General features: G+C 35.5%; 4 protein-coding genes across 7 annotated transcripts; all 4 read left to right on the top strand.

Moving 5' to 3' along the window:
* The first annotated feature begins 2,129 nt into the window (after window positions 1-2,129).
* LOC131001209 (uncharacterized) lies at window positions 2,130-8,756 on the top strand. Of its 2 annotated transcripts, XM_057927527.1 has the most exons (14): window positions 2,130-2,529; window positions 3,223-3,562; window positions 4,618-4,792; window positions 5,302-5,385; window positions 5,472-5,713; window positions 5,805-6,024; window positions 6,563-6,642; window positions 6,735-6,819; window positions 7,003-7,134; window positions 7,219-7,332; window positions 7,418-7,465; window positions 7,906-7,990; window positions 8,181-8,237; window positions 8,344-8,756. In XM_057927527.1, exons 2-14 carry the CDS (start codon window positions 3,339-3,341, stop codon window positions 8,439-8,441), a joined length of 1,644 nt encoding a protein of 547 aa, XP_057783510.1. In that variant the 5' UTR covers window positions 2,130-2,529; window positions 3,223-3,338; the 3' UTR covers window positions 8,442-8,756. The 2 variants fall into 2 exon arrangements, with proteins under 2 accessions (XP_057783510.1, XP_057783509.1); XM_057927526.1 differs by having other exon boundaries at window positions 8,181-8,756.
* A 1,004-nt stretch (window positions 8,757-9,760) lies between these two features.
* LOC131001210 (uncharacterized protein At4g14342) lies at window positions 9,761-13,623 on the top strand. Of its 2 annotated transcripts, XM_057927530.1 has the most exons (4): window positions 9,765-9,914; window positions 10,067-10,152; window positions 10,271-10,394; window positions 13,262-13,623. In XM_057927530.1, the coding sequence occupies exons 1-4, from the start codon at window positions 9,909-9,911 to the stop codon at window positions 13,307-13,309; spliced, it is 264 nt and encodes an 87-aa protein (XP_057783513.1). In that variant the 5' UTR covers window positions 9,765-9,908; the 3' UTR covers window positions 13,310-13,623. The 2 variants fall into 2 exon arrangements, with proteins under 2 accessions (XP_057783511.1, XP_057783513.1); XM_057927528.1 differs by lacking the exon at window positions 13,262-13,623 and having other exon boundaries at window positions 9,761-9,914; window positions 10,271-10,861.
* Window positions 13,624-14,165: 542 nt separating this feature from the next.
* On the top strand, window positions 14,166-16,788 carry LOC131001208 (putative pentatricopeptide repeat-containing protein At3g23330). Its single transcript, XM_057927525.1, has one exon. The coding sequence runs from the start codon at window positions 14,291-14,293 to the stop codon at window positions 16,229-16,231; it is 1,941 nt and encodes a 646-aa protein (XP_057783508.1). The 5' UTR covers window positions 14,166-14,290; the 3' UTR covers window positions 16,232-16,788.
* A 2,121-nt stretch (window positions 16,789-18,909) lies between these two features.
* On the top strand, window positions 18,910-25,553 carry LOC131001211 (casein kinase 1-like protein 10). 2 transcript variants are annotated; one of them, XM_057927531.1, is made up of 14 exons: window positions 18,910-19,791; window positions 19,880-19,920; window positions 20,195-20,264; window positions 20,357-20,505; window positions 20,591-20,686; window positions 22,537-22,607; window positions 23,248-23,309; window positions 23,445-23,508; window positions 23,624-23,708; window positions 23,873-23,999; window positions 24,104-24,177; window positions 24,277-24,340; window positions 24,612-24,742; window positions 24,834-25,553. In XM_057927531.1, the coding sequence occupies exons 1-14, from the start codon at window positions 19,716-19,718 to the stop codon at window positions 25,107-25,109; spliced, it is 1,386 nt and encodes a 461-aa protein (XP_057783514.1). In that variant the 5' UTR covers window positions 18,910-19,715; the 3' UTR covers window positions 25,110-25,553. The 2 variants fall into 2 exon arrangements, with proteins under 2 accessions (XP_057783514.1, XP_057783515.1); XM_057927532.1 differs by having other exon boundaries at window positions 18,937-19,791; window positions 24,280-24,340.
* Window positions 25,554-26,407: the final 854 nt, after the last annotated feature.

A 26,407-nucleotide genomic window follows, 5' to 3' on the forward strand; every position in this document is an offset into this window, starting at 1 on the left:
AACTTTTAATACTCCCTCTGTCCACCATAAGTGTGATGTGGATGGAATGACAAGAATTTTAAGAAAATACTTAGAGATGTATATAAAGTAGAAAAAATGTCTCAACCACTGAATTGATTTGTTAAATAATAAATAAATAATTTGTGAGACGAGTTTTGTAAATATTGTGTATGGATGGAGTAAAAAGACCACACGCTTATTGTAGACGTGCAAAAATAGTAAAAAGACCACACTTATCGTAGACCAAAGAGAACCTATATGAAAGGGTGCACATAATGTGTATTTCCAATATTATTGAAATTTTCATTTTTTTTGTCTTTATTAATTGAAGAACTTATATAAAATGGCTAAATATAAAAATGTTTTCAATTTTATTTAATTTATTTTCAACAGTTTATGGTATATTTTCTTAAATCAAATATTTTTTTTAATCCAGAAAATTAATAGTCAATTGGATTTTTGGTTAATTTATCAATCTTAAATGTAGTTAACAGAGATGTGATTTTTTTATTAGTGTGAAAATGATTGTGCTGTATAAAAGGAATTACTAAATAAAAAATTATAAATGTTGTTTTTAAGTTGAAAAAGTTACTAATTTATGAACAATATGTGTGTCTAATAATTTTATTGAATATTATCAAATACTCCATCCGTCCCAAATGAAATGTCCTGTTTTCCTTTTTGGGCTGTCCCAAACGAAATGTCCAGTTTTTTTTTTTGGCAATACACACTCTCTCTATACTTAATATTTAAATAATTTCCATCAACCCACTTTATCTACTTTATACACATTTCTTAATCTCCGTGCCGAAAAGAAATAGGTCATTTCGTTTGGGACGGAGGGAGTACTAATATTTTATTCATCAATTTTCGACGGTCTACAATATCTCCGTATCTTCTTCAAAAAATTCAAACAAAATTTAAAGGGATAATTGCACTTAAATACACCAACTTTGGCGAGAATCAATTTTTAACACAATCTTAGAAAAATTCAATAAAATACAAGAACTTTAGTTGTCGTTCAAATTTGATTCCGTTAAATTCTAGAATGTTTAAAATTGCCACCTCTTTCAAAACAAATTGCACAAAGTCCACTTCCAAATTTATGTGTATAAAAATGTCTACTTTTGAATTTGTGTATGATTTTAATAAATTACCTTGATGAACATGTTCTCTTATAATTATAAATCTCACGCTGCTCTCACAAAAATGGTATCAGGGCGGACTTTTATTGAACATTTATAAAATATTTAATATATTAAGTAATTAACTCAATGTGGGAGGAGACTCCAAAAAAATTATTGATCCGGACAACTGCCAGTCTGCCAGAGATGGATAATTGCTTGGATTCACCTTATTGCCGCTTGGAACTCGGCAATTTCTAGAATATGGGCTTGATAATATTCAATACTCATGGTAATTTGACGAATATTTTCTCAGTCTTCTTCTCGGCAAACATGTCATTCAAAGCATCATTCACACAATTTAAGATTGTCTCGTAGACTATCTCTCTTACCCTCCATCTCTTGGAAAATAATCATGTATGCATTGCATCTCGGACAGTTATTCAGATAATTTTTTTGGAGTCTCTTCCCACATAGGGTTAATTACTTAATAAATATTTTATAAACCTCAATAAAATTCCGCTTCGATATCATTTTTGACGAGAGCATGGTTTTATAATTATAATAAAACATGTTCATAAAGGTAATTTATAAAAAGTTTACACACAAATTAGAAAGTGCATTTTTTTTTTGTACACATAAATTTGAAAGTGGACTTTTGTGCAATTTTAAAAGAGGGAGCAGTTTTGAACATTTTAGGATTTAACGGAGATAAATTTAAATAATAACTAAAATTCGTGTATTTTATTGAATTTTTTAAAATTATTAAAAATAAATTCTCACCAAAATTGATGCATTACGTGCAATTATCCCAAAATCAAATGATAAAACTATACAGCGTCACATAACTTATGTGTGCGAAAGATAGAGAATTTTGGGGGGAAAGTTGGCAATAAGCATCTTTGTAAGAAAACGCGTTTTTTCCGAAAAACGCGCTACAAATTCAACGGCGTTACAGTTAAAGATACCACAAATTTATGACTCAACAACTTCAATTAGTGCTAAACAGACTAACATGAAAAAGGCAAAAATATGACTCAATTTGACAAAGATTTCCATTTTCCCCAAAATACCCAATTTGTGAAGAAAGAAAAAAGTTTTATCACTGACTAAAAAACAAAGAACTCTCTCTCCATCTCTCTCTCTTCAACTTTTAATGGCGAATGATGCCACCAAAGCATAAAGCTCCATTACAGGCCTCTTCTTTAACTAACTTCTCTTTCTCAGAAAAGTCTAGGGTTTGAGAATTCACTGCTCTTTTATTGCTACCTCCTTGGACTCCAGAGCTTTTAAATTTTTATGGTGGTATTTATATCTCATTAATCTACAGCTGCTTTCTGGATTCGAGCTGCTGATTGGACGGTTGACGCAGTTCTACAAGCTTTCTGATTCAATTTTTTTGCAGGTGAGTGATTTAACTGCTTCGTCGCTTTTGGGTACGAGATTTTGGGGATAATGCTATTGGTAGATCGCTTTGATACGGTCAATTGTGCTGCTAGAGTTTGAATTTTGCTCAAGAAATCCGATTTTGGTGCTTTTCTAGAAGTATTTGCTTCATTTTGAGAATCTTGTTATTGGATGGTTTTGTACTATGGCTTATCGAATAGAATTCAAGATCATTTCTATTTTGATTTTATACGGAGTAATGGAATATGTTGTCCCATTTAGGGAGTTTAAATATCTTTTGTTTTTTTATGTTATGTAGATATGCTATTTGATTTGATAGCTTTTCCTTTTCCTTTTTTTCTGTTTCTCCATTCGAGGGATGAGTTTAATTGGTTGTTTCTTACTTTTTCAATTCTAGACTTTTTTTTTGGTTACGGTTTGTATTGTTATAAAATTCTATTTTCGGCATTTGGATTTATTTGGAGCAGTCTAAGTAGGAGGTTAGTGCAGAAGTTTGTTAGCCAATCATGAAAAGACTGACAATTCAACACGAGATCAGCGATGATGTATTATAAATGGTATAAGAATTAGTTAGAGTCAGGTTATGGAAGCTTTGGATTTACTACCAACCAAAAAGAGGTTTCTTGGGCATGAAAGAAGATTGACTACCTTTCTTGATTTACTATTACCTTATATTCTCTGCTTTATGCAGCATTCCCAATGTACTGGAAGCTTGATGTGGAAGGATGGAAATTATTTAAGACACTAAAATTATAGTATCGGGGAATTTGTACCTGAGTTTTGGCAACAAAAGAGGAGTCGAGGTAGATGGAAGCTGCTAGGCGTTGGTGCGCGAAGTTCCATTCAAAGGAGAAGCATAAGACTTCAAACAAGAAGTCTGAGCCAAGGCCTAATGGAAAAGAAGGTTTGAAGGCACAATTGAATGAGGAAACGCCTTCAAATGCAACTAAACAGAAGGCAGCTGCAGCCAAGCAGTATATTGAAAAGCATTACAAGGAACAAATGAAGAGCTTGCAGGAAAGGAGGGAGCGGTATGACAAATTTTCTGTCTTTTATTGTGGATTTTAGACATATTTCCCCTGCATGCTATGTTTACTCATCATGATTCATGTCGTCGACAGACATAGCATAAGACTTTCTTATGTCAAACTTCCTTGACATTGCTATTTTCAGTATTTTGTCAGAAGTCATATGTGCCAGTTATATTATATATATGGGATTACATTTGGAGTAATGCCCTCCATTTGACAAAACGAATCTGATATCATCTGCCACATCTCCTTAATTTTTTGTAAGCTGGTTATTGAGTATGAATGTGAAATTGTTTCCTTCACATATCGAACGAACTGCCTTTTTTTTATGTCTTGTGAATGAGTGGAGACATTTTGTTAAAATAGTTTGCACAGTGAGTTATGTTACGAAACAAAGCTCTTTATGAAGTTTCGGTTCAAATACATGTCAGAATTCTGCTATTTTCATTTGTTAGCCTCTATATAATATATTTTTATGTCTTCCGATGGAGAATTCCTTGTATTAGTTCTTAATAGCTTCAGCATTCTATATTTGAGACATTAGCAGAAGTTGGAGTTCAATCTTCTTTCGCCTTTTGTTAGGAATACTAGATTAATAAAGAATGTTGTTTTGGTGGCTAATAATCTCCTCAAGCTCAAAGTGAATAACTGGGAGCTAGATTTGCAGCGCTTGATTTTCACAAGGAATCAGTAAGACCTAAAATCAGTTTGGTTCTTGGGTATGCATCTCCTTAGAATATTAGGTAACTCTCCATAGTGACATGATATCTAACAGAATCTATACAAAATATATGCTGGAGTTTCTTAGTATGAAAGATTATGCTTCTTCTCCTTCCATCTGGCCAGATCCCCAATTCCGCTTTTCCTTTGGGTTCTTGTCTGCATTCTGAGCATTTTAAAACTAATGTCAAAGCTGCTTCTCATTTTTTGCAATTTCTCTTTCTCTCCTTTTTGGGGGTTGCATATGTTGTTTTATTTTATGAACAGCACCATTCCTGTTGATTTATCTTACATCGTGTGCAAATACTGAATTACAAGTTTCTGGTTTCTTTTAGACGTAATATGCTTGAGAAGAAACTAGCTGATGCTGACGTCTCTGCGGAAGAGCAAAACAACATTTTGAAGTACTTAGAGAAGAAGGAAACAGAATATATGCGCCTTCAGAGGCATAAAATGGGTGCTGATGATTTTGAGCCATTAACCATGATTGGAAAGGGTGCATTTGGGGAGGTTCTCTCTTTCTCTCTCTTGCACGCCTGGGATTTGATGCAATTGTTTCTCTTTTGGGTGTTAATACTGAATAACATCACTTCCATGATATGATATATTGTTGATACAGCACCCTGTTTTTAGTGTCTTACCTCTTATTTTCATGTAAGGCTGAAAAATGGCATTTGTAAATATCTCTGTTGATTCTTGTTCTGAACATTGATACTTAATGATTTCGACATAGGCAAAATCATCAATCAAAAGGAGTACTTGCCTCCTGCTTGCAGTTGAGGCCCATGCATTCCATTCCTTGAGTGGAGAAGGAGAATTTTGTTTAAGACAAGCCAACTTTGATTACATCTTAAATTGATCAGTTACTAGTTGCATTTTATTTTTCTTGTTCTTGTACGGATGGAAAAACGTAGGACAGTAGTTTGTCTTAGCATTTGATGCTGATTCCTATGTTACCCATTAAGCTTTTTCCATGTTTGTGCCTATAACTTTTCTAAAACAATCATTGTCAACTTCAGGTTAGAATCTGCAGGGAGAAGAAAACTGGCCATGTTTATGCCATGAAAAAGCTTAAGAAATCAGAGATGCTTCGTAGGGGTCAGGTAGAATTAATTTCTCATTCAAAACAAAAGAACAATTATGTGAAGTTTATCTGTTAACCTTATTCCTCCTCATTCTCCATGTCTAGGTTGAGCATGTAAAAGCAGAAAGGAATTTACTAGCGGAAGTTGACAGCAATTGCATTGTCAAACTTTATTGTTCTTTCCAAGATGAAGAGTATCTATATCTAATTATGGAATACCTTCCTGGTGGAGATGTGATGACTCTACTGATGCGTAAAGATACATTAACAGAAGATGAAGCCAAATTTTATGTAGGAGAAACAGTTCTTGCAATTGAATCTATCCACAAACACAATTACATTCATAGGTTGCCCTACTTGCTGATTACCCAATGAGAATGGAGTCCTATAGTATTTTAGATTGATATCAGATCTTAATTCTTTCTTTATATTTTTCAGGGATATCAAGCCTGATAACTTGCTTCTTGATAAAAATGGTCACATGAAGTTGTCTGATTTTGGATTGTGCAAACCACTGGATTGCAGTAATATTCAAGAAAAGGATTTTACTGTAGGAAACAACTATAGTGGGGCTCTTCAAAGTGATGGGCGTCCAGCAGCACCTAAGCGCACTCAACAGGAGCAACTGCAGCACTGGCAGCGGAACAGGAGGATGCTTGTAGGTTTCCAACTTGTTCAAATTCTTAATTTTACACTGCTGACCTAATTAATTCTTAGCTTTAAATTCTGATATGTCGAGAGTTGGTAAACTTCATTATTGAAGATGAACGGAAAAAAAGGAAAAAGAAAAAGGAAACACATGTCTTAAAGAAAAAGAAAAAGGAAACACATGTCTTTTCTTCACATATGTAATGCTGGGTCATTGATAGGACAATGGGAATCAGGAATCAATTTTGTTTTTCTGTGGCTACATAAGCATACTTGTAATGTTTTCTTACAAGGTGTTGGAACATAAACATGCGGACAAGGATGAATTCAAGTACATATATATACATGTGTGTGTGTATATATGGCTTAGAGGGACTTATATTTTCCTAGTGCATTATAATATCCTAGTGTATCAACACTTGAAATTGTGCCATGATGATTATTTAGGCAAAGTACTGTTATATGAGATTACATTCTTTCTTAGAAGAATGCTGGCGGTTGTAAGGACAACATGCAATAAGTTTATATCCTCTTTATTTATGTTGTAGGCCTATTCAACTGTTGGTACACCTGATTATATTGCTCCAGAAGTTCTGCTGAAAAAAGGATATGCAATGGAGTGTGATTGGTATGTGTTTCTCAATGTTCTTGTTTTCATTTGAGAAAAGATTTGGTGATATTTCTGATTCAGACTGTCCACACCACATCCCTACTAATTAGGTGGTCTCTGGGGGCAATCATGTATGAGATGCTTGTTGGGTATCCACCATTTTATTCTGATGAGCCCATGTCTACCTGTAGGAAGGTAATAGATGATTCTTTTTTATTTACTTTTTTGTTCTAGATGCAGCTTTCTTGTTGGCTCTTTTACTTATTACTTGATCGTTAAACATTACATTACGATTACCATTTTTCATTAATAAGGTAACAGATTTTAGCATTACTAAGGTCAGTACTCTTCTTAATTCTTGCCTTAATCTTTACACAGATAGTTAACTGGAGAACTCATTTGAAATTTCCGGAAGAGGCGAAACTATCGCCAGAAGCTAAAGATCTTATTTGTAAACTCTTGTGTAATGTAGAGCAAAGGCTTGGTACAAGAGGTGCTGACGAAATCAAGGTGCTCTGCTTTGTGTCTGTTTTAAATATTCTGAAATGCTGTTAGTAACAAACCATCAATTTATGTGCTTTACCATCTTTTCAGGCTCACCCATGGTTCAAAGGCACTGAGTGGGATAAATTATATCAAATGACTGCTGCATTCATTCCTGAAGTTAATGGTGAACTGGATACCCAAAACTTTGAAAAGTTTGAAGAGGTTTTTCCCCTTTTCCAGTTTAGACTTATCTCTCTTGCTTTTCGCTTTCAGGTTTTTTCACCCTTATGTTATTGGTCTTTTGCAGGCTGACAGTCAAGTCCCTTCAGCAGCAAAATCAGGCCCCTGGAGGAAGGTGGGTGCATGCTGCTACTAACCTTTTCTACCACTGTTCTCATTGTGACCTGCAATCTTAAATTTTCACTGAAAGCCTGGTTTGGACTCAATAGAGCATGGTATTTTGTTTGTGTTATGTTGTCTTGTGATTGTGGTATGGGTTATAAAATCCTCGTATAGCAATGTGTTCTTGGGTGTTCATATATGAGTGTTTGTTGCAATAACATAATACACATTACTGAAGATATGCCTTTGAACAATAGTTTAACAAGCTTAATGAAGATTGAGCCTGTTTCTCATATTTGTTGTACCATGACTTGAAATATGCAATATCATGAAAAGAGAGAGAAGGTATTTGTTTGGGAAAGCGATCAAGTGAAGCTAGTCATTTTGTTGCTGCATAAGTTTCTTATACTGCAATTAGATCTGATAAGTGATAAGTATTTCTTTATTGCACAGATGCTTTCATCTAAGGACGTGAACTTCATGGGATACACCTACAAGAACTTTGAAATCGTGAATGATCATGAAGTCCCAGGAATGGGTAAGTGTTATCTTATTTTATGCTTGCTTTGTCCGAATTAGCAATGTATATCTGTCTCCACATGTAATAAGTTATGAATATAGCAACTGTCTCTGGTCTAGCCCAGCATCCAAATTTGGCTTCTTTTTATTTTTCTGTCTTGAACTTAACGAGTACTGACTGGTTCAATGCGCCTTGGTGTTACTACCAGTTGAACTGAAGAAGAAGAACACCAAGCCTAAGAGACCTACTGTGAAGTCCCTTTTCAGTACGATCCTCTTCCCTTCTCAGCTAGTTTATGGATATCGTGAGTACAAAATAACTAGGAAACACGAGGTTAGGCTGCCCTTACATTTTCTTTTTAATCATAACAGGTGAGGAGTCGGACTCAGAATCCACTCAATCTTCAAATGGAAGTTTCCTAAACCTGCTACCTTCCAAATCAGATACCCCAAAACAATGCGATATATAGGGCTCGATAGCACCAGACTAAACACGTGGTGTAAAGCATTTCTGGATGGGTTCATTTGGGTTGCCTTCCTTCTTCGTGTGTGCTTGAACTGTAAGTATCCATGACGATGGCAGTTTTCCAGCTATATTTTCTTGATTCAGCAACAGCTTGTGTAAATCATACCCTCATTGTACATATCTCTCTTTACTGCTTCTCACAAAGGATGATGTAATTCTTTTTGAATTTTCAAGCTGTAGAAACTAATTCATTGTTCATAGGATCAATTTGAACAAACTACAATTTTGAGAGAAAAAAAATGAAGCGTTGTTTGCCGCATTGTTGTTCATAGTAGTACCTCCTCGAGTTTTAGATAATTGTGTGATTATATTATAAAATGATCGACACATCATTCACTACTTATGGGGATGAGATCCAGTGTCCCATGTGTCACTATGCTCCATGGTTATATCTATTATTTTAAAAAATAAAATTTAATTATATCGAAAAATTAAAATATATATATATATATATACCATGACTTTGAATTCATAAACCTATTATTTGTTAACAAAATTGAAATTAAATGATAAAAAATTAATTATATATATCCTAGATTGATAGAATAAACCCTAGTTAATAATTACAAGATTAAATTAAAACATACAAAGTTAAAATTAAAGAAAAAATATATATAAAAAAATAAATAAAATTGAAAGTAAGACATAAAATGTGATACAATGAATCTCATTCCCTATTTATGAGTATGCACCGTCTAAATTTAGTTAGTGTCACCGTATTTCTTTTACATTGCTAATATAGTTTTTAAATTCTAATACCTTAAAATTTGTTATCAAGAATTTAAATTTGCAAATTACATAAAAATTAAAGTTTGATTTTTTTATTTTTTTTCCCCCTGTAACTTCTGAAAGAGATGAATAAAAGAATAAATTGAATGTAATTAGGAAATTTGCATTTTCCGATAACAATTTTGTAAGTATTGTAATAAAAGATTGAAAATATGTTAACATGGACTAAATGTTAAGATGCTTTAAATGTTAGTATTGTAATTAGATATACACAAAACATTTTAATATCAATATATAGAAACGTTATGGAGTAAAATTTATTTGTAAATATTAACATCATCTACAATTATGTATGTTAAATTCAAAAAATATTCGTATCTCTGGAGTATAATTTTTCACGACCCTAAGATTATTAATTTATAAAAAAGTTTCCATAGTAGTATTCACCAATTTAGAAAAAGAAAGATAAAAGGAAAAAAGAGTAAAGCAAATAGTATTAATTTGGATATTTTTATTTTTTTAATAAAACAAGAGGGTGAGAGAGACTGCTAGAGTCTAGAGATATTCTCAGCGTTTACAAGAGTCGCTATTTCAGTTATCAGTTACACGCTTACTATTCTACACTATAAACACTCGACCATATACCGCTCATTTCTTCTTCAGCTCATTCTGACTGTTCAATATGCAGGTAAATCAATTAAATTCCTTACTGAAACCCTAGTTTTTTTTTTTTCTCTGTCTCTCCTTCTTTCCACAATTATTATCTCCAATCACTTTCTTTGAAGCTCACCATTATTAAAATCTGATGGAATCCAATTTTTGTGGCTCTGACCGGTGCAGGCGAGCGACAGGTTTAATATAAACTCGCAGCTCGAGCATTTGCAGGCTAAATATGTCGGTACAGGGCACGCCGACTTGACTCGATTGTAAGTACCTAAGCTAAAACTGAGGAAAGAGTTCTTATTTGTTCGATTGCTTTCGATGAACCAACTCTTTGTTTTTTATCTAATGTTGGGAATTTTGGGGAAATTGCTTCTCTTGTAGTGAATGGGCGGTGAATATCCACCGAGATAGCTACGCCTCGTACGTCGGGCATTATCCGATTCTGGCCTACTTTGCCGTCGCTGAAAATGAATCCATTGGGAGAGAGCGCTACAATTTCATGCAGGTATGCCTTCTGTACGCTTTTTTTGTGTGTGTGTGTGTGTGTGTTTGGAGCATGTCTAGTCATCTGGTGAAGATAAGGTACTTGAATTTTGTGGGTGTTGAGTTTTCTAAATTTCTTTTTATTTCCCCCTTTAATTTCTCTATTTCGTGGATTTGGAGTTGGTGGGGGCTGTTTCTTTTATGGAATTTGGATGGTAAATGTGTAACTGATTTGACTCTGAAAATGCCTCAATGAGATGTGAGTCGGTTGGTGCACTCTTTTTCATATTTGGCCCTTTCAGCTTTGAGTTAGGTTTTCGGGTCAAAATTTACAATGTTTTGCAAATACTTCAGGGTAGTGGTAGTAGCCTAGTACATATATTTTGTTTCAATTTGGAAGGTTTCTGAAGAAGATGAGTTGCTCGTTACATTTTGAATTGTTTTAGCTTCAAGTTGTCACTGTACATGAATAGGAATGAATGAATTATGTCACAGATGGCATCATGGTATGTTTGATTGGTTTTATTCTTAACAATTAATCAAAGAAGAGATGAAGATTTTACTTATGTGGTCTCTGTGTTAGGAGATTTTGGTATGACATTTCTAAGAAATTGGCATTATATCTGAATATCTTTTTTTTTTTTTCACACAATTATATGCTAAATGGTTTCCTGCATCATTCTGGTTGAGTGTCTTTCCAATTATGCTAGCATATGTGGGAGTAGTTTCTTGTAAAGTTGATATTTGACTCCAGCCACTGACCTGTCCAAACCAAAGTCAGTTCTGGTGACTGGTTTCAGGTAAATGGTTTTTTGGTTCGGGTTACTGGTACCACTGAGGGCCCGTTTGCTTGAGTCCACTAAATATCTAGGTATTAATTATATCTGGATAATTAATCTAGTTGCTGTGAGTTTAATTAACTAATCATTTGTTTGATATAAAGTTAATAATATATGTATATCTTGTTTTGGGTGTTTGATGGCATTCCAGATATAAGTCGAAAGGGATGACTATCCTTTGAAATTACCATGTTAACCCCCACCTCTTCACTCTCTCTCTCCTCGCCCTCTACACCCTCCACCACCACCCTCTTCTCCCCTCCCTCTCCTCTCTCACCGCCGCCAACGTATTCCTCTCCTCTGCCAGCAACTACACCGTCTCCGCCTACCTCCGCCACCTGACCCTCCGCCCCCACCTCGCCGGCACCCCTCTCTCCCTCTCCACCGCCCTCTACGTCCACTCCCACTTCCAATCCCTCGGCCTCACCGCCCACGCCACAAACTTCTCCGCCCTTTTTTCTTCACAATAAAATCACCGTCGTGGCTCCAACTCCAATTGCCAATCCCAAACTCACAAAAACCAGTTCTCTCAACAAGATCCCCACAAACTATTTCCCAAAACCAATTTCTTCCAATCAATTCATGTTTTTTTTAATCAATTCTCTAATTATCGCCGCTTCAATTGTTATCGCCGCTTTAATTTAGCCACAAGAAATCATTCCTTCACGGGTGGCGGCTCGATTTTGCGTTTCTAGTTGTCGACTTCTGGATCTTGATTTTTGGTCATCAATGGACGCTCTCGATTTCTTCGTGGGCCACAACGTTTTTCTGTTGGGGATGGAGGTATATAGCGGCGACGATGGTAGCTGGTCGTCGATGGCTAGTTGCGAAGAAGAAGAAGATCCGTTCTTCCAATTGCGAAGAACACAAATATAATTCACAAATATAATTCACAGAGAGAGTATTCGCTTTTTGAAGTTTTTTGAAGTTGGGTTGATGATGAGGATAAATTTGTCAACAAAAAGTTAATATTTGTTACTGTACAAAATGGTATAATTTAACTTGGGGGAGGTGCGGGATGGATTTTCTAAGTGTAACAGTAGAATTACAGCGGGCCTCGATTTTCTTGCGGGCCGAGGCTATAACTTATGTTGCCTATCAAACATGCAATTAGGGGAGATAAATAAGCTAATACCCCCTTGTAACCCCTAACAAACACGCCCTGAAACTATTAATTGGGTGGTTGGTTCAGTTATGATATTGGTGCAGTTGTTTTAGGGCCCACCGGAGCCCGATTGAGGATTTAATAACTCACTTTTAAAGAATGATTGTATGCATTATAACTGATTCAGGGATCATTTCTTTGAAGAAGCATCTTGCCTCCCTTGGACCCTCTGTTTATGTCCCCCTTCCCCTTGAGCGTTGCATTTAAACACCAATCCAGCTAATTTTGAAGCCACCCACAATCCAAGTGCACCACATGCATAATCGGGCATTTGGACTGCCACTACCACCTCCGTTTGTTGTCCCCTCTCCCCCCCCCCCCACCCCCTCTTTCCCCTTTATGCGTGTATTGTTCCAATCTTGAATGTGAAGACAATCTCGTCTTAGTGCTAGCAGTGGGTGTGAAGTACTGTGAAGTTCTCAGGTCTTGCAGCAATCAAATTTTATTTCCATGTAGGTCTAAAAGTTAGACTAGATTTGTAACTTGGGGATCTTGAATATTGCTGTTACTTTGTGTTCATTTTTTGGAATTGTTCAGCTTTAATAAGAGCAAATAGGTTCTTATTATAATTTAAGATTTGTTTCTTTTTCCCAAAAAATGAAAGTACCCAGATTTTTCATTAGTGAAGTCTCATTTGAATTACTCCTAGTCCTAACTGAACAAGACAACCATATCACCTGCCTATTAAACACCCTAATTTTCTGGTAAAGGTTATCGGGAGATGGATTTTAATGCTTAAATCTCCCGAGCGAGCAGATTTGCTTGCGGTGACGTTTAGAACATCATAGTACTTCATGTATTCTTTTTTATATTCTTGGAGATTGTTTGTGGCTGGTTTTCGTATCAAAGTTTGTAATATTTTGTGAATTCCCAACGTCTGTGCAGAAAATGCTTTTGCCGTGTGGGCTTCCTCCCGAGAGAGAAGATGATTGAAATGCCTCCTGAGATCGTTGTGGCTGGTGAAAGCTGAAAACTGCACTCGGATGTTCTCAGAGACTCTCAGCCATGCCTTTCACGATTATTAGCCTCCTTATGCAGTTTCCAGATTTGGGCACTTGTGCTCGACTCATTCACGCTGTAGTTGACTGCTACTCTTACTACCTCTTAACACAATGCTTGGTTTTTTCAAGCAAAGATTGCTACTTTTTCGAGTTTTTGTTCACTTGTGTGTAAATGTTGGAGTATTTCATGGCTGTTGTTGCGAGGAATTGCGATCTCAATAATTCAATCTTGTTCTCTTTCTTATAGACTAGAGTGACATACACACAAGTCTATAAATCGACAAAAATAAAGTAAGCAATAAACCAAACACCGTGCACTACTCGAGAAAAAAAACTTGAGGATGCACGAGCTTGAAATTTTTTCCACTAAAAAATGTTACTCCCTCCGTCCACCAAAGATATGCCACAATTTTCTTTTTCGTCCGTCCACAAAAAATATGCCACATCCATTTTTAGTAGTAGGGTCCACACAACTCCACTCACATTTAAAGTGAGACCCTTATCCCACTACCAACTTTACTCAAACTCACCCTTATCTCAAATTTTATTAAAATTCGTGCGGAAAGTAAAGTGATATACCAAAAAACTTTACTCAAACTCACCCTTATCTCAAATTTTATTAAAATTCGTGCGGAAAGTAAAGTGATATATCTTTTGGTGGACTACCAACTTTACTCAATTTTTATTAAAACTCGTGCTGAAAGTAAAGTGGCATATCTTTTGGTGGACGGACGGAGTATTAATTTTTATTATAAGCAACCACAATTGTATTGTGATTTGTGAAAGCTACATCTATAAATAGGAGAATGCATGACACTATTTGTAATAAGGAAATCAGCTAGGACTGAAAACATGGCATCCAATTCAGTCAGTTGTCTGAAGTGGGTGTGATTTTTCTTTGGTTAAAAATCCGATGAAAACCGCCGTCGGAACCATTTTGGGCAACCCTTCCGTCATCAAAAGCAGCTCCCAAGCGAAACAGCTCCATGCCCAAGTCGTCAAACGTCAAGGAAATGCCATTCTTTTTGCTAAATCCGCTGCTATCATTCTCTCGGTTTACGCCAACTTCAACCTCTTACGAGACTGCCTCTCTCTCTTCAACACTTTCCGCTATCCGCCGCCGAGTAAGGCGTGGAAATCAATCATCAGATGCTGCGCTTCCAACGGAAATTTCCAAGAATCCATAGCTTTCTTCAAGAAAATGAGGGCTGCTGGGAAATTCCCGGATAGGAACGTGTTCCCTTCTCTGCTGAAAACGTGCGCCCATTTGGGGGATTTGAGGTTTGGTGAGGCGGTCCATGGCTGCGTGATCAGGGTCGGGTTAGATTCGGATCTTTTTACGGGCAATGCACTCATGAGTATGTATGTAAAGTTGGAGCCTTTGAACGCACGCAACGTGTTTGATGGTTGTTCTGAACCAAAAGGGTCATTTGAATTTTACAATTCTTTGAATAGGACTGTGAGTTCAGCTAGGTATATGCAAGATTGTAAAGGGATGTTTGGAGGGACTGATGAAAAACTCGACTCTTCTAATGAAAATGCTAGTAATGAGTTGATGATTGTTGATCAGAATGTGATTTTTAACGATAATGTGAGAAGTAATGTTGATTGCGGTGATGAGGAGATTGTAGTTGTTGATAGTGTATTAGAGAGGAGAAAGAACAGTGTGGGGAAAGTTTTCGAAACAATGCCAGTTAGAGATGTTGTCTCTTGGAACACGGTGATGGGAGGACATGTGCAGAATGGGATGTATGAGGAAGCTTTGTTGACATTGAAGGATATGGGGAGGGGGAATTTAAAGCCCGATTCTTACACTTTATCTACTATCCTACCGATCTTTGCAAAGTACGTAGATGTGATGAAGGGGAAAGAGATTCATGGGTATGCAGTTAGGCATGGTTATGACAAAGATGTGTTCATTGGTAGTAGTTTGATTGATATGTATGCAAATTGTATGCAGTTGGAAGATTCATACAAGGTATTCAGTTTATCTCCTCAAAAGGACAGAGTTTCTTGGAATTCCATGATAGCAGTGTGTGTCCAGAATGGAAGTTTTGATGATGGATTGAGATATTTTAGGGAGATGTTGAAGGCTGGAATTGAGCCCGTGGCTTTTTCGTTTTCAAGTATCATGCCGGCCTGTGGCCATCTCGCGACACTATGTTTGGGTAGAGAGCTCCACGGCTGCATCATTAGGCGGGGCTTTGATGATAACATCTTCGTTGCTAGCTCCGTGATGGACATGTATGCAAAATGTGGTAAAATAGCAGCTGCAAGGTGGATTTTCGACAAGATGGAGTTTCAAGACACGGTGTCGTGGACAGCCATGGTCATGGCATATGCATTGAACGGGCATGCCCGTGATGCCATTTCTTTCTTTGAGAAGATGGAGACGGAGGGGGTGAAGCCTAACTCTGGTTCTTTCCTTGCTGTTTTGACGGGTTGTAGTCACGGCGGATTGGTGGATGAAGCTCAGATGTATTTTAAGAGGATGACTCGGGCTTATGCTATTGCACCGGGTTTAGAGCACTATGCTGCAGTCTCGGATCTTCTTGGCCGTGCAGGGAGATTGGATGAAGCTTACGAGTTCATCTACAAGATGCATATCAAACCAACAGAGGCGATTTGGTTGAGTTTGTTGTCTGCTTGTCGAGTCCACAAGAATGTGGAACTGGCTGAAAGGGTTGCCAAAGAAGTGCTCACAATTGATCCTAAATCGGTTAATGCTTATGTTCTGTTATCCAATGTTTATGTTGATGTGGGGAGGTGGAAAGAGGCTGCAAAGTTGAGAAGAGCCATGAGAAAGAAAGGGGTGAAGAAGGAAGAAGCTTGCAGCTGGGTTGAGGTTATGTAAGAACGAGCTTCCCATGGTTATCATCCCAAGATTGACAAGGCGCTGCAGTATGGAAGGGACGTGCCAGACACGAACACCACGACGTGGATGAGGAGCAAAAGATAAGATCTTGCACAGAGATGTTGGCCGATTTCAAGATTGTTTTTCGCCATTGCAGAGTCGTGTTGAATTAGGAGAATTTCGTGATGCTCAATCACACTTTTAAGTTTCAGTGTTGAAGATTTCTATGCTGAGAAATGTTTTGTGGTTGAGAGAGGTGGAGCTTGTGTTTGAAAAGCTTTCAAATGCAGCAAGTGACAAGAAACAATTCTTGAATTCACTTATTTCTTTGATTTACTTATACAATCCATGTGTTGCATAACTGCTGATAGGATAGAATGACAATGTTAATGAGAATTTTTTTTTTTTTTTCTTTCCAACTCGATTTGGCGTATTTACTTTGTTTTTATCTTGAAATGATATGTAAATGGACAATATTTGGGTCATGTATGTGGTCAGCGTGTACCTATATATTTTCATTTATTTTATTCAATTATCGTAAGATGGTATTGTCACAATCTTATTTGTTGTTTGCTATTTTTCTCGACCACTGTATCTTCTAATGAGAATTAAAAAATCTTATATACTTTTTTTTGTTATTGATTGACAATGAAATATTTGTTGTGACATTTACATGTATGGATATTATTGTTAAAGTTTAATACTAGCTATTATGTGATCGGTAATGGAGTGGAGATTACGCTTCCCGCTTCCGCAACTAACATGGACTTAGAAATAGTATATACTAATTCTCAAAATAGACAAAACGTAGAAATAAGTATATATCGACATGTGTCCGCAAATAAAACCAATGAGAAATAAATTAGTAATTCACGAGAAGATTCCGATTTCCGTGCGCTTTCTCATCAAAGAATTCTGATAATGTAATTTATAAATTCGCCTTGCACCTAGTGCGATAATAAGAAATTTGTTTAGATTTTAATTCAAGAAACATAATTAAATTTGAGGCACATATGAGAACAAATGTTTATATTGAGGATTGAACTCATAATCTCTTATTTTAAATTCGTATTTAAATATATGAAAAGTCTCTCCGAATAAAATCTTATCCCCTTCGTCCCATTACAAATATTCCATTTTTCATAATGGAATGTCCCACTACAAATGTCTCATTCATTTTTGGCAATATATTCCCTCTTTATACATTATATTTAAATAATTTTCACCAACTCATTTTATCTACATTCTAAACATTTCTTAATCTTCGTGTCCAAAAGTAATGAGACATTTGTAATGGAACGGAGGGAGTATTTATTATTTAAAAAATGTCTTATTTATACTTAATAAAAACTTTTATTTACTCTTAAGAAAAGTTTTATTTAATTTTATAAAAAGTATTATTCACATTTAATCAAAAGTTTCATTTACCAATGAAAAGCATTTTTTGCTCTTGCAAAGTGTTATTTAATTAATTTTATAGAAAGTCTTATTTGATTTTATGAATATATTATTACATTCAAGTAAAAGTTTTATTTGCGAGTACAAAGTTTTAAAAGTCTTATTTGCTATTAAAAAAAGTCTTATTTGATATTCTGACAAATATTATTTACACAAACAAGAGTCTTATTTACAAATAAAAGGTCTTATTTAATTTTATAATAAGTCTTGTTTGCATTTAATAACAAAAGTCTTATTTGTAGGGGAAAAAAAACTCTTAAAGTCATATTTGATATTAAGAAAAGTTTTATTCACTCTTAACAAAAAAATGTTAATAGGCAAAAATGCTCTAATCCTTAAGTTGGAATAGTCTTATTTACTCTTAAGAAAAATCTTATTTAATTTACATTTAAATAAAATTTTAGTTAAGAATCTCGGTGTACCTCTATCCTCAAAGAAGCTGACTATTGCTCAATGTCAGTCATTAATTCAGAAGATTCTGAGAAGGATTGATTGTTGGACGACAAAACTTCTTTCTTATGCAGGTTGACTACAACTCATCAAATCTGGTCTGGGAAAAAACTAGTACTATTATATAGAAATGAAATGAGTGATTATGGTTGAATTGAGTGTAAGTCATGATAGATTTTTTAGTAAATAATAGGTGTTTGTAAGGTTAAAATATTAGGGTGTGTGATCATATCCTTAAAAATGAAATATGGTACACTTTTTGTGAACGCCAAATAAAACAATTATTATATACTCTTCATGGACGGAGGGAGTAATAGGGAGTGGTTAGACTATAAAATTATTTTAAAATATGAATTACAATTTATGAAATTATGATGAATTTTATGAAATTTATCCCTATGAAATTTCAAAATCAAGAATTCATTATAAATTTTTATGGTCTAATAACTAAAAATGATTTCTAAATTAAATCTTAAAATAATTTTATATTTTAGCAGCCTAATCCAATAGTAACAAACCTCTATAACAAACTTGCACGTTTTATTTGTTTAACTTACAAGGGCACTCTATGATGTTTTCCAAGTTTTCTTTTCCATATACACAAACATAAGAAGTTGGTGTGTTTACAACTCAATCATGATTAAGACAAATTAATTGAGTTTGAAACAACTAAGTGACCCTAATTTGCCAAACAGTGTAGTAAATGTAATCCATGATAACATAGTAAATAACCCTTCAAATTAGGTTTTGAAATTAATTTTTTTTAAGGCACATCACAAACTAAAGGGAGAAAGAAAAAGGGCAAAAGAGAAAATTAAACTGCAGACACACAGATACACACATATAAATGTATATGTATATATACACACACACCCATATCTTGAACTGACATTCATGAGATATCCACAAATGTTATCAATCAGAGCAGTCTGAATTTGCTCTTCAATTCTTGTCTCTGTTCTTCTCTCACACGGATCTTTTCCAGAATCTATAAACTAAAATTTTCACCGCTACTTTTGTCTCCTTCAGATTCTTCTTTCTCTCTCTTAGTTTCTCGCCTTCCACATCCGACATTTTGCTGTTGAAATACTTCCCCACTTCTGTAAAACATTCCTCAATTGATTCTTAATTCCGGAAAGAAGAAGAAATTCTGGGGTTTTGATTGCCAAGTCCCAGATGTTGACTTTGCGTGTCCAAATTTGTGTAGTTTCCCTTTTTGCAGCGGTATCTTAGCTATTAATTCAGTCCCTGTTGTTTTCTAACTTTCAAGTAGCGGAGATTTGATTTTTTTTTTCCCCTATACACAGTGTATGTATATTTTTGGGTTTTATGTGATATATCGACTTTGGAAAAGCTTCTGTATTTTCAATTAGGGTATTTGTTCTGGGTACCATTTTGTATCGTTTACTTTGATAGGATCTGAAGGGTGTCAGCTCAAATTGGGATTTTGATTGTGTATTAGGGATTTATCCAAATATCTTGATACCATTAAACTGTGCATCGTGAAATAAAAGGAGATTCATTTTTTTATATTGATTTTCTGGGAGAATTTTGGGTTAATTTCTAAAAATCAAGTATGGATCATGTCATCGGAGGGAAGTTTAAGCTGGGAAGAAAGATTGGCAGCGGATCTTTTGGAGAGCTTTACTTGGGTATTCTTTTTTATGATTATTACATGATAATTTCTGTCGTTTTGGAGTACGCTTTGAAAAGAATTATGCATTGTTTTCATTCATTCAGGAGTAAATATACAAACGGGAGAAGAAGTTGCTGTGAAGCTGGTGAGTAGTAGTTTTCTGTCAAACTGTAAATTTCTTTTGGACTGAGATTGTTAAGGGGAATAATGACTAAGTTGTGCGGCCTATCTTATCTTTTTAATCCTGTCGATTGACTAGTCGATCTATGTATTTGCCCCGTATCTTCAATTGTGTAATGGTTTTGATGTTTAGTTTTGAGCCAGAATAAGTCATGTTGCACTTCAAATTGGAATAGTTGAGTTTCTATTTAATGTGCAGTATTCTGATCTTGTGAAGGAATTTTTTTTCTCCTCTTCAGGAATCTGTTAAGACTAAGCACCCCCAGCTTCACTATGAATCAAAGTTGTACATGCTTCTTCAGGGGGGAAGTGAGTATCTGCATTTGAAAAGTCTGAGATTTTTTCTTTTCTGATATTGCGTAGATGTATCGCTAATTGGTGTCCTTGTTTCTCTCCTGAAGCTGGGATTCCCCACCTTAAATGGTTTGGAGTTGAAGGAGAGTACAATGCCATGGCTATAGACCTTCTTGGGCCAAGCTTGGAGGATTTGTTTAACTACTGCAACAGGAAGTTCTCATTGAAAACAGTTCTTATGCTAGCTGATCAATTAGTAAGTCTGCCTTTATATCAATATTAACTACATTGTTAATTTGTTTCTTGTTTTCTGTTTACGGACTGCCTTTTTTCATATGTAGATAAATAGAGTTGAATACATGCACTCTAGAGGTTTTCTTCATCGTGATATAAAGCCTGATAACTTCTTAATGGGTTTGGGACGCAAAGCCAACCAGGTAGGTAACTTTGCTTTTGTTCCCAGGTCATAACTTTTCTGTCAAAATAGTCCATGCTTGCTCCTTTTTGATGCTCCTAGATGTTAATATCTTCAGCATTTGATGTCACTTCCCTGTGAAATTGTATTTACACCATCTGTTGAATCACTTAAATATGGACTGGACATATTTGTTGGAACGGCATGCTGTTCATACTTATCTTATACTAGTCTGATTCTTATCCACATGGCATAGTATGATACATATAATGATTTATTTTATTTTTTATTGAAGTTTTATCCTGTGCAAGAGATTGAGTTATGCTCGACATAGGTAATGATTTACTAAGCAAAAGGTTACAAATGGATATACATGTTTTGGAGGCAATATTCTAAATGGCTGGTAAAGGGCTTAGATCAAGGCCATGATGGATCTGGGATGTCTTATTATGGACACCTAATTGGTCTCTCTTATGTTTCTTGAACTTTGCAGAGATGTAGTAATATATATGCTTGGTTTAAAAAAGTGCGAAGCGCAAACTGCCCTGGGGCCTAGGCGCTGGGCTTTTGGTGAAAGCGCGGGCTTTTCGTAGGCGAGACGCGCTAAAACCTAAAAAATTCTAATATATTTTATACCAAAAAACACAAATACTTAAACACACAAATACTTAATTCTGCTATAGTTCCCCAACAATGAACATTCATTTTTAAAAATTCTGCTACTAAAAACTCAAATTAAAAAACTGAACAAAAAAAGGAAAAAAGAAACGGAAGAAAAAACTGAACAAAAACTGATACTAAAAAATCATTTATAAAAACTGAAACTAAAAACAATAATTAAAAAAAAAAACAGAACAAAAAACTGAAACTAAAAACAAGAATTAAAAAAACAGAACAAAAAAAGGCTGGCAATGGCGGCTGATGGCTGGAGGCGGCGCTGGACGGTGGGCAGTACAGGTGAGGGTCGCGAGAGGGATGGGAGAAGGGGGGAGGCACGATTTGTTTTAATGAAACTAAAACGTAATTTTTTTAAAATTTAAAAACCTAACCCTAAAATACTAAAAGCCCGCGCTTTGGAGCTTCTCGCCTAGGCGCACTTCGGTGGGCTTTTGTGCGCCTCACCGCGCTTCCTGTAGGTAGGTGCGCTTTGCTCAGAAAAAAGCGCAGACCTGCGCTTCACCAAAAGCGAGCGCTTTTTGGGGCTTAAGCGCGCTTTTGAAAACCAAGTATATATGTGCTGAGTGATTGAACAAATAAAGTGTTGGCAAGCTTGAGCACATTTTTGCTCTTCTCCTTAAACCAAAATCTTATTTTGGCTTTTGATAAAAATATGCTGGAAGGTGTAATAAATTGTTGGTTAGAAGTTAAAATTGAATGCTATCTTTTAGTTTCTTTGAAATCATTATCCCATCCCATCTACCTATATGGACTCTCCAATTTATGTTTGATGTTTCTTTCTGATACCTGATAAATGGGTGGAACCTTCGGATTGAATTTATAATACTGAACTTCTTACAAATTAAACGCTCTAAGTCCTACTTTGTTTGAAACCCATACGTGATCCTTCATAACATGGCTTGGGAAAATTGGAATGAGTCATCAGTGAAGCACATAATGGGTAAAATAATCTTGTTTCTGATTTGAACTAGGTGTTCTGTTGCCAAGCACATTATGGGTAAGGGATACTCAACTTTGTTTAGTTAGTTGTTGTTCTCTATGATATATTGGTTCATGTAGCCATTTCCATTCAATTGGTGATGATTGGAAACCTGATCGCAACTGTTTGGTTCATCCTCCAAGTTGTTGGTGGAAAGACATGAATTCTTTTGTCTTCAACCTAGAGCAACTCAACTTTGTTTATCTTTGTGACAGGTGTACATCATTGACTATGGACTTGCTAAGAAATACCGAGATCTACAAACTCACAAGCATATACCTTACAGGTATTATTACTAGTTCAACAAAGTTGTTATCTCGCCAATAAACCTCCTTTGTGATTGACCTCTTTCATCCCCACCACCCCTTCCCCCCAAACAATTATGAATAGTTGAAAATAACTATTAGACATATATAGTTGCTGGTGTAAAGAGTTGAAAGTTCCATATGAGTTGTAAATCTTTGTATTTAATATTTATTTATCACCATGTTCCTCTTTCTAGCAAACCTTATTTACTATGTTACTAGTTTCAATGTATAACTTCTTGTACTAGTGCATTTGACTTAAATTGGTATATTTTTATGGGATTCAATTTTCAAACAGTAGCTTCAAAGCTGGTAGATTATGCAATGCATGGTGCGCAAGGATACCGATTAGAGATAATAGTACAATGCTTTTGATTTGATTGATTTGGAACTTGAAATCTTCTCTGTGGTACTATTTATTTTACCTCCGGACATCTCAAGAGTTCAGTTGGTGCATACTATATAACTGAAATAATAATTTTGCGCATATAATGTGAATTTTAACTGTTGTGAGTACATACTGCTTTATATCTATTTTGTTTCACATGTCTTTAAATGTGAAAATGAAATGTACTGTTTCTTTTCTCATAGAATATTTCCTCATTTTGTTCTTATTTACAGGGAAAACAAGAATCTCACTGGCACAGCTCGTTATGCTAGTGTTAACACCCATCTTGGAGTTGGTGAGTGACCCTCTTGTTTGTTACTACTTACTAGCAGACTGAAGATAACCTTTACTTTCTCATCCTTCTGTCTCAGAAATTTTTGTCGGCATCTTCTTGGTTTGGTTAAATTATGTTTGTGATCTCTTATTACAGAACAAAGCAGAAGGGATGATTTAGAATCTCTTGGCTACGTCCTTATGTACTTTCTAAGAGGAAGGTTGGGTTTAAAGTTTTTATCCATATATTATTTGTTTTTCATAGTCAGTAAAAGATTTTCTAGTTTGTGGAACTCCCTCAGGCTTAATTTGCTTCCTAAATGTTCTTCGTTTCAGCCTTCCTTGGCAGGGATTAAAAGCTGGCACAAAAAAGCAGAAGTATGACAGAATCAGTGAGAAAAAGATGCTTACTCCAGTAGAAGTATGACTTGATCTATATTAAATTTATCGTGTCTTACATTATGATGATCATGGCAATGCAAAATGCAACATGACTATCTTGGTGTTTTCCTCCTCTCCTTTGCATTGTTACTTACAGGTGTAACATGGTGGATGATATGAAATTATTTGTGCATTTGTGGACAGGTGCTTTGTAAATCTTATCCATCAGAGTTCATTTCATATTTCCATTATTGTCGGTCATTGCGATTTGAAGACAAGCCTGATTATTCTTACTTGAAGAGACTTTTCCGAGACCTCTTTATTCGAGAAGGTACATTTGTATAGGAATGTTCACAGTTGCTTTTATGCTATGTTTTCATAAACTTTACTTTTATCATTTTAATATCAGAAATTTATTTCATATCATTATCTCAGGTTATCAATTTGATTATGTATTTGATTGGACAATACTGAAGTATCCACAAGTCGGCTCCAGTTCTAAAACAAGGGTTAGTTTTCACTTGGTCTTTTATTAATATTACTTTAGTTTAATATAAGATGTATATCTTACCCCTTTTTTATTTTATTTTTTATATTTTCTTTATCAGCAGCCAACAGGAAAGGTCCCTTTAAACCTAGGACAGCCTGCAGAAAGAGTTGAGAAGACACCAGGTAAGAAGAGATGGTTATGATTACAGCTGCAAAAAAGAAAACGAACCAAGAAAGTTTTAAGAATTTTCTTTTTGGTTGATAGTTTGATATCTAAAGATGTGAAACAATAGTCTTTATTTCTCGCCTTTAATCCCCCTCCCATTGTACCTCCCAAAACAAGAATCTATTTAGGTTAGCTGCTGGTGCATAAAAAGAAAGAACTTGGAACTTGTGTTTGAATTCTCCTTGTGTTGTCAACGGCTAATGAATGTCGAATACATGTGTCGTGTAGTGAAGCACGAGATTCGGGACAGATTATCCGGTGCGATGGAGGCATTTGGCAGAAGGAATGGTTCTAGTGCAGGCTTGCATGGAGATAATTCGAGAAACAGATCTGATGAAGTACCACCATCTAAAGACGTGGTGCGCTAAAATTGCCTGAAGTCTTTTCTTAATTATGCTTTATTTGAGGTCCAAAGTCTTCACAACAGAATCTTTCTTGTTGATTTTCCAGAAAATAGATTCCGAAAGAGGTCGGCTTTCTCGGACCGGCAGCAGCTCAAAGAGGGCAGTCGTGTCAAGCAGCAGGCCCAGCTCCTCCGGTGAACCCAGTGACAATCGTCATAGCCGGCTTGGCTCGGGCAGTGGTCGAATATCAACCACTCAAAGATTACAACCTGGATTTGAGTCCAAATCCTCTTCTTTCACTCGTGCTGCCGCAAGAGGCACCCGGGATGAAACTCTCCGTAGCTTCGAGCTGTTGACGATTGGCAGTGGGAAGAAGAAGTAACAGTCTACCATATATATAGCTCATTTCAGCTTTGTTTGAGGCCAAACTATGGAAACACAGCAGCTGCTCATGTCTCTTATATCCTTCACTTGTTACGCGTATATTATGGCATCATCTCATTGGAGTCCTTGGTCGATATGGCTTCTTCGAATTCGATCTGCGGATACGACGACATCACTGGTCAGTTTCCGATGAAAACCTAAATCTTTGTTTCTTGAATTGTTATCTTGACTTATTCTTGCTTCAATACATCGCGTACGTATAAATCGGTGAAGACGAATGTATTGATTTGCTAAGTGGAACTACTCTTCATGTTTGTGATTCTACTGTAATTCAAATAAATACTGTCTCCACATCTGTTGTATCAAGAATGCTACGACCATGTTAGTGCTTCAAGGTGCACTTTGCTATATTCGTCGTGTAAAACTTTACTTGTTTGTTTCAGCTCTTTTGCTACGAAATTTTGTGAAATTGTGTAAGGTTTATGATCTTACGTGTTTAAGGTTTTCTGAAATTATGCAAGTGGCTATCTGAATCTCAGGATTCCAAAATTATGAATGTTTTCGGTGTTTGGTTGAGATTTTTGTTCTATTTTTATTTTTTTTGGCCTTTTTTGTTGTTACCGAATAAGTATATAGTTGACCAGTTACTAGAAAGTTTTGATAATCGGCTTCTTTTTGTTATTGTAGAGTCCTAATATGGAAAATTATGTTTTGAACTTCGCAATTACTCACAATTATAATTTTCCAAATTTTTATGTTTGACTTGAGACATGCACCCACTAACCATGTAACTTGGCATCATCTTCTATTTAGGTATATGAGTTTTTTGTGAATATGGAGATTCAATTGTGTTAGGTAGCAATATTGTAGCTGTAAATAAAGAATCACTCTTTGTTTAGAAATAATGTTTGTTCTTTATTTTTAATTTTTACTTCTTTTCGTTTTGAGTTGGATTCGAAACGATTTTATTTGTTGATAAATGCTGGGCCGACGAGGAAAGAATTAAGGCTTCCTTTGTAATCTGAAGCCCAGAAGCTATTTTTATGCGAGCGCAAATAAATCATTTTGCAAGACCCGCAAAATATGAAACCTAATTGATATTCAATAATGGTTTTCCTCAATTTTGCTAATAAAAATAACAGCGAGTTTTTGTAAGATTAAGAAAATCAATAAATTAGTTCTTGATTACGAAAAGAAGATCACTACAACCACAATTCCTAATGCAATAATTTGGAGACAGCAATCCCGATTCGGGGCATTTTATCTTTTTGAGTAGGAATTTGCACAAATAACTAA

This window comes from Salvia miltiorrhiza, chromosome 8 (assembly GCF_028751815.1).
Source record: "Salvia miltiorrhiza cultivar Shanhuang (shh) chromosome 8, IMPLAD_Smil_shh, whole genome shotgun sequence".
In the NCBI taxonomy this organism is placed as follows: domain Eukaryota; kingdom Viridiplantae; phylum Streptophyta; class Magnoliopsida; order Lamiales; family Lamiaceae; genus Salvia; species Salvia miltiorrhiza.

What these genes read in the sequence shown, in the direction of transcription:
- LOC131001210 (XM_057927528.1), top strand. An exon ending in CACGCCGACTTGACTCGATT is followed by an intron (nt 10,153 to 10,270) that starts GTAAGTACCTAA and finishes CTTCTCTTGTAG; the next exon opens with TGAATGGGCGGTGAATATCC.
- LOC131001209 (XM_057927526.1), top strand. Translation starts at nt 3,339, where the DNA reads ATGGAAGCTGCTAGGCGTTGGTGCGCGAAGTTCCATTCAAAGGAGAAG. An exon ending in TATGCAATGGAGTGTGATTG is followed by an intron (nt 6,643 to 6,734) that starts GTATGTGTTTCT and finishes CCTACTAATTAG; the next exon opens with GTGGTCTCTGGGGGCAATCA. An exon ending in ACTTTGAAAAGTTTGAAGAG is followed by an intron (nt 7,333 to 7,417) that starts GTTTTTCCCCTT and finishes GGTCTTTTGCAG; the next exon opens with GCTGACAGTCAAGTCCCTTC.
- LOC131001211 (XM_057927531.1), top strand. Translation starts at nt 19,716, where the DNA reads ATGGATCATGTCATCGGAGGGAAGTTTAAGCTGGGAAGAAAGATTGGC. An exon ending in TTTTGGAGAGCTTTACTTGG is followed by an intron (nt 19,792 to 19,879) that starts GTATTCTTTTTT and finishes TCATTCATTCAG; the next exon opens with GAGTAAATATACAAACGGGA. An exon ending in AGATGCTTACTCCAGTAGAA is followed by an intron (nt 23,709 to 23,872) that starts GTATGACTTGAT and finishes ATTTGTGGACAG; the next exon opens with GTGCTTTGTAAATCTTATCC.
- LOC131001208 (XM_057927525.1), top strand. Translation starts at nt 14,291, where the DNA reads ATGAAAACCGCCGTCGGAACCATTTTGGGCAACCCTTCCGTCATCAAA.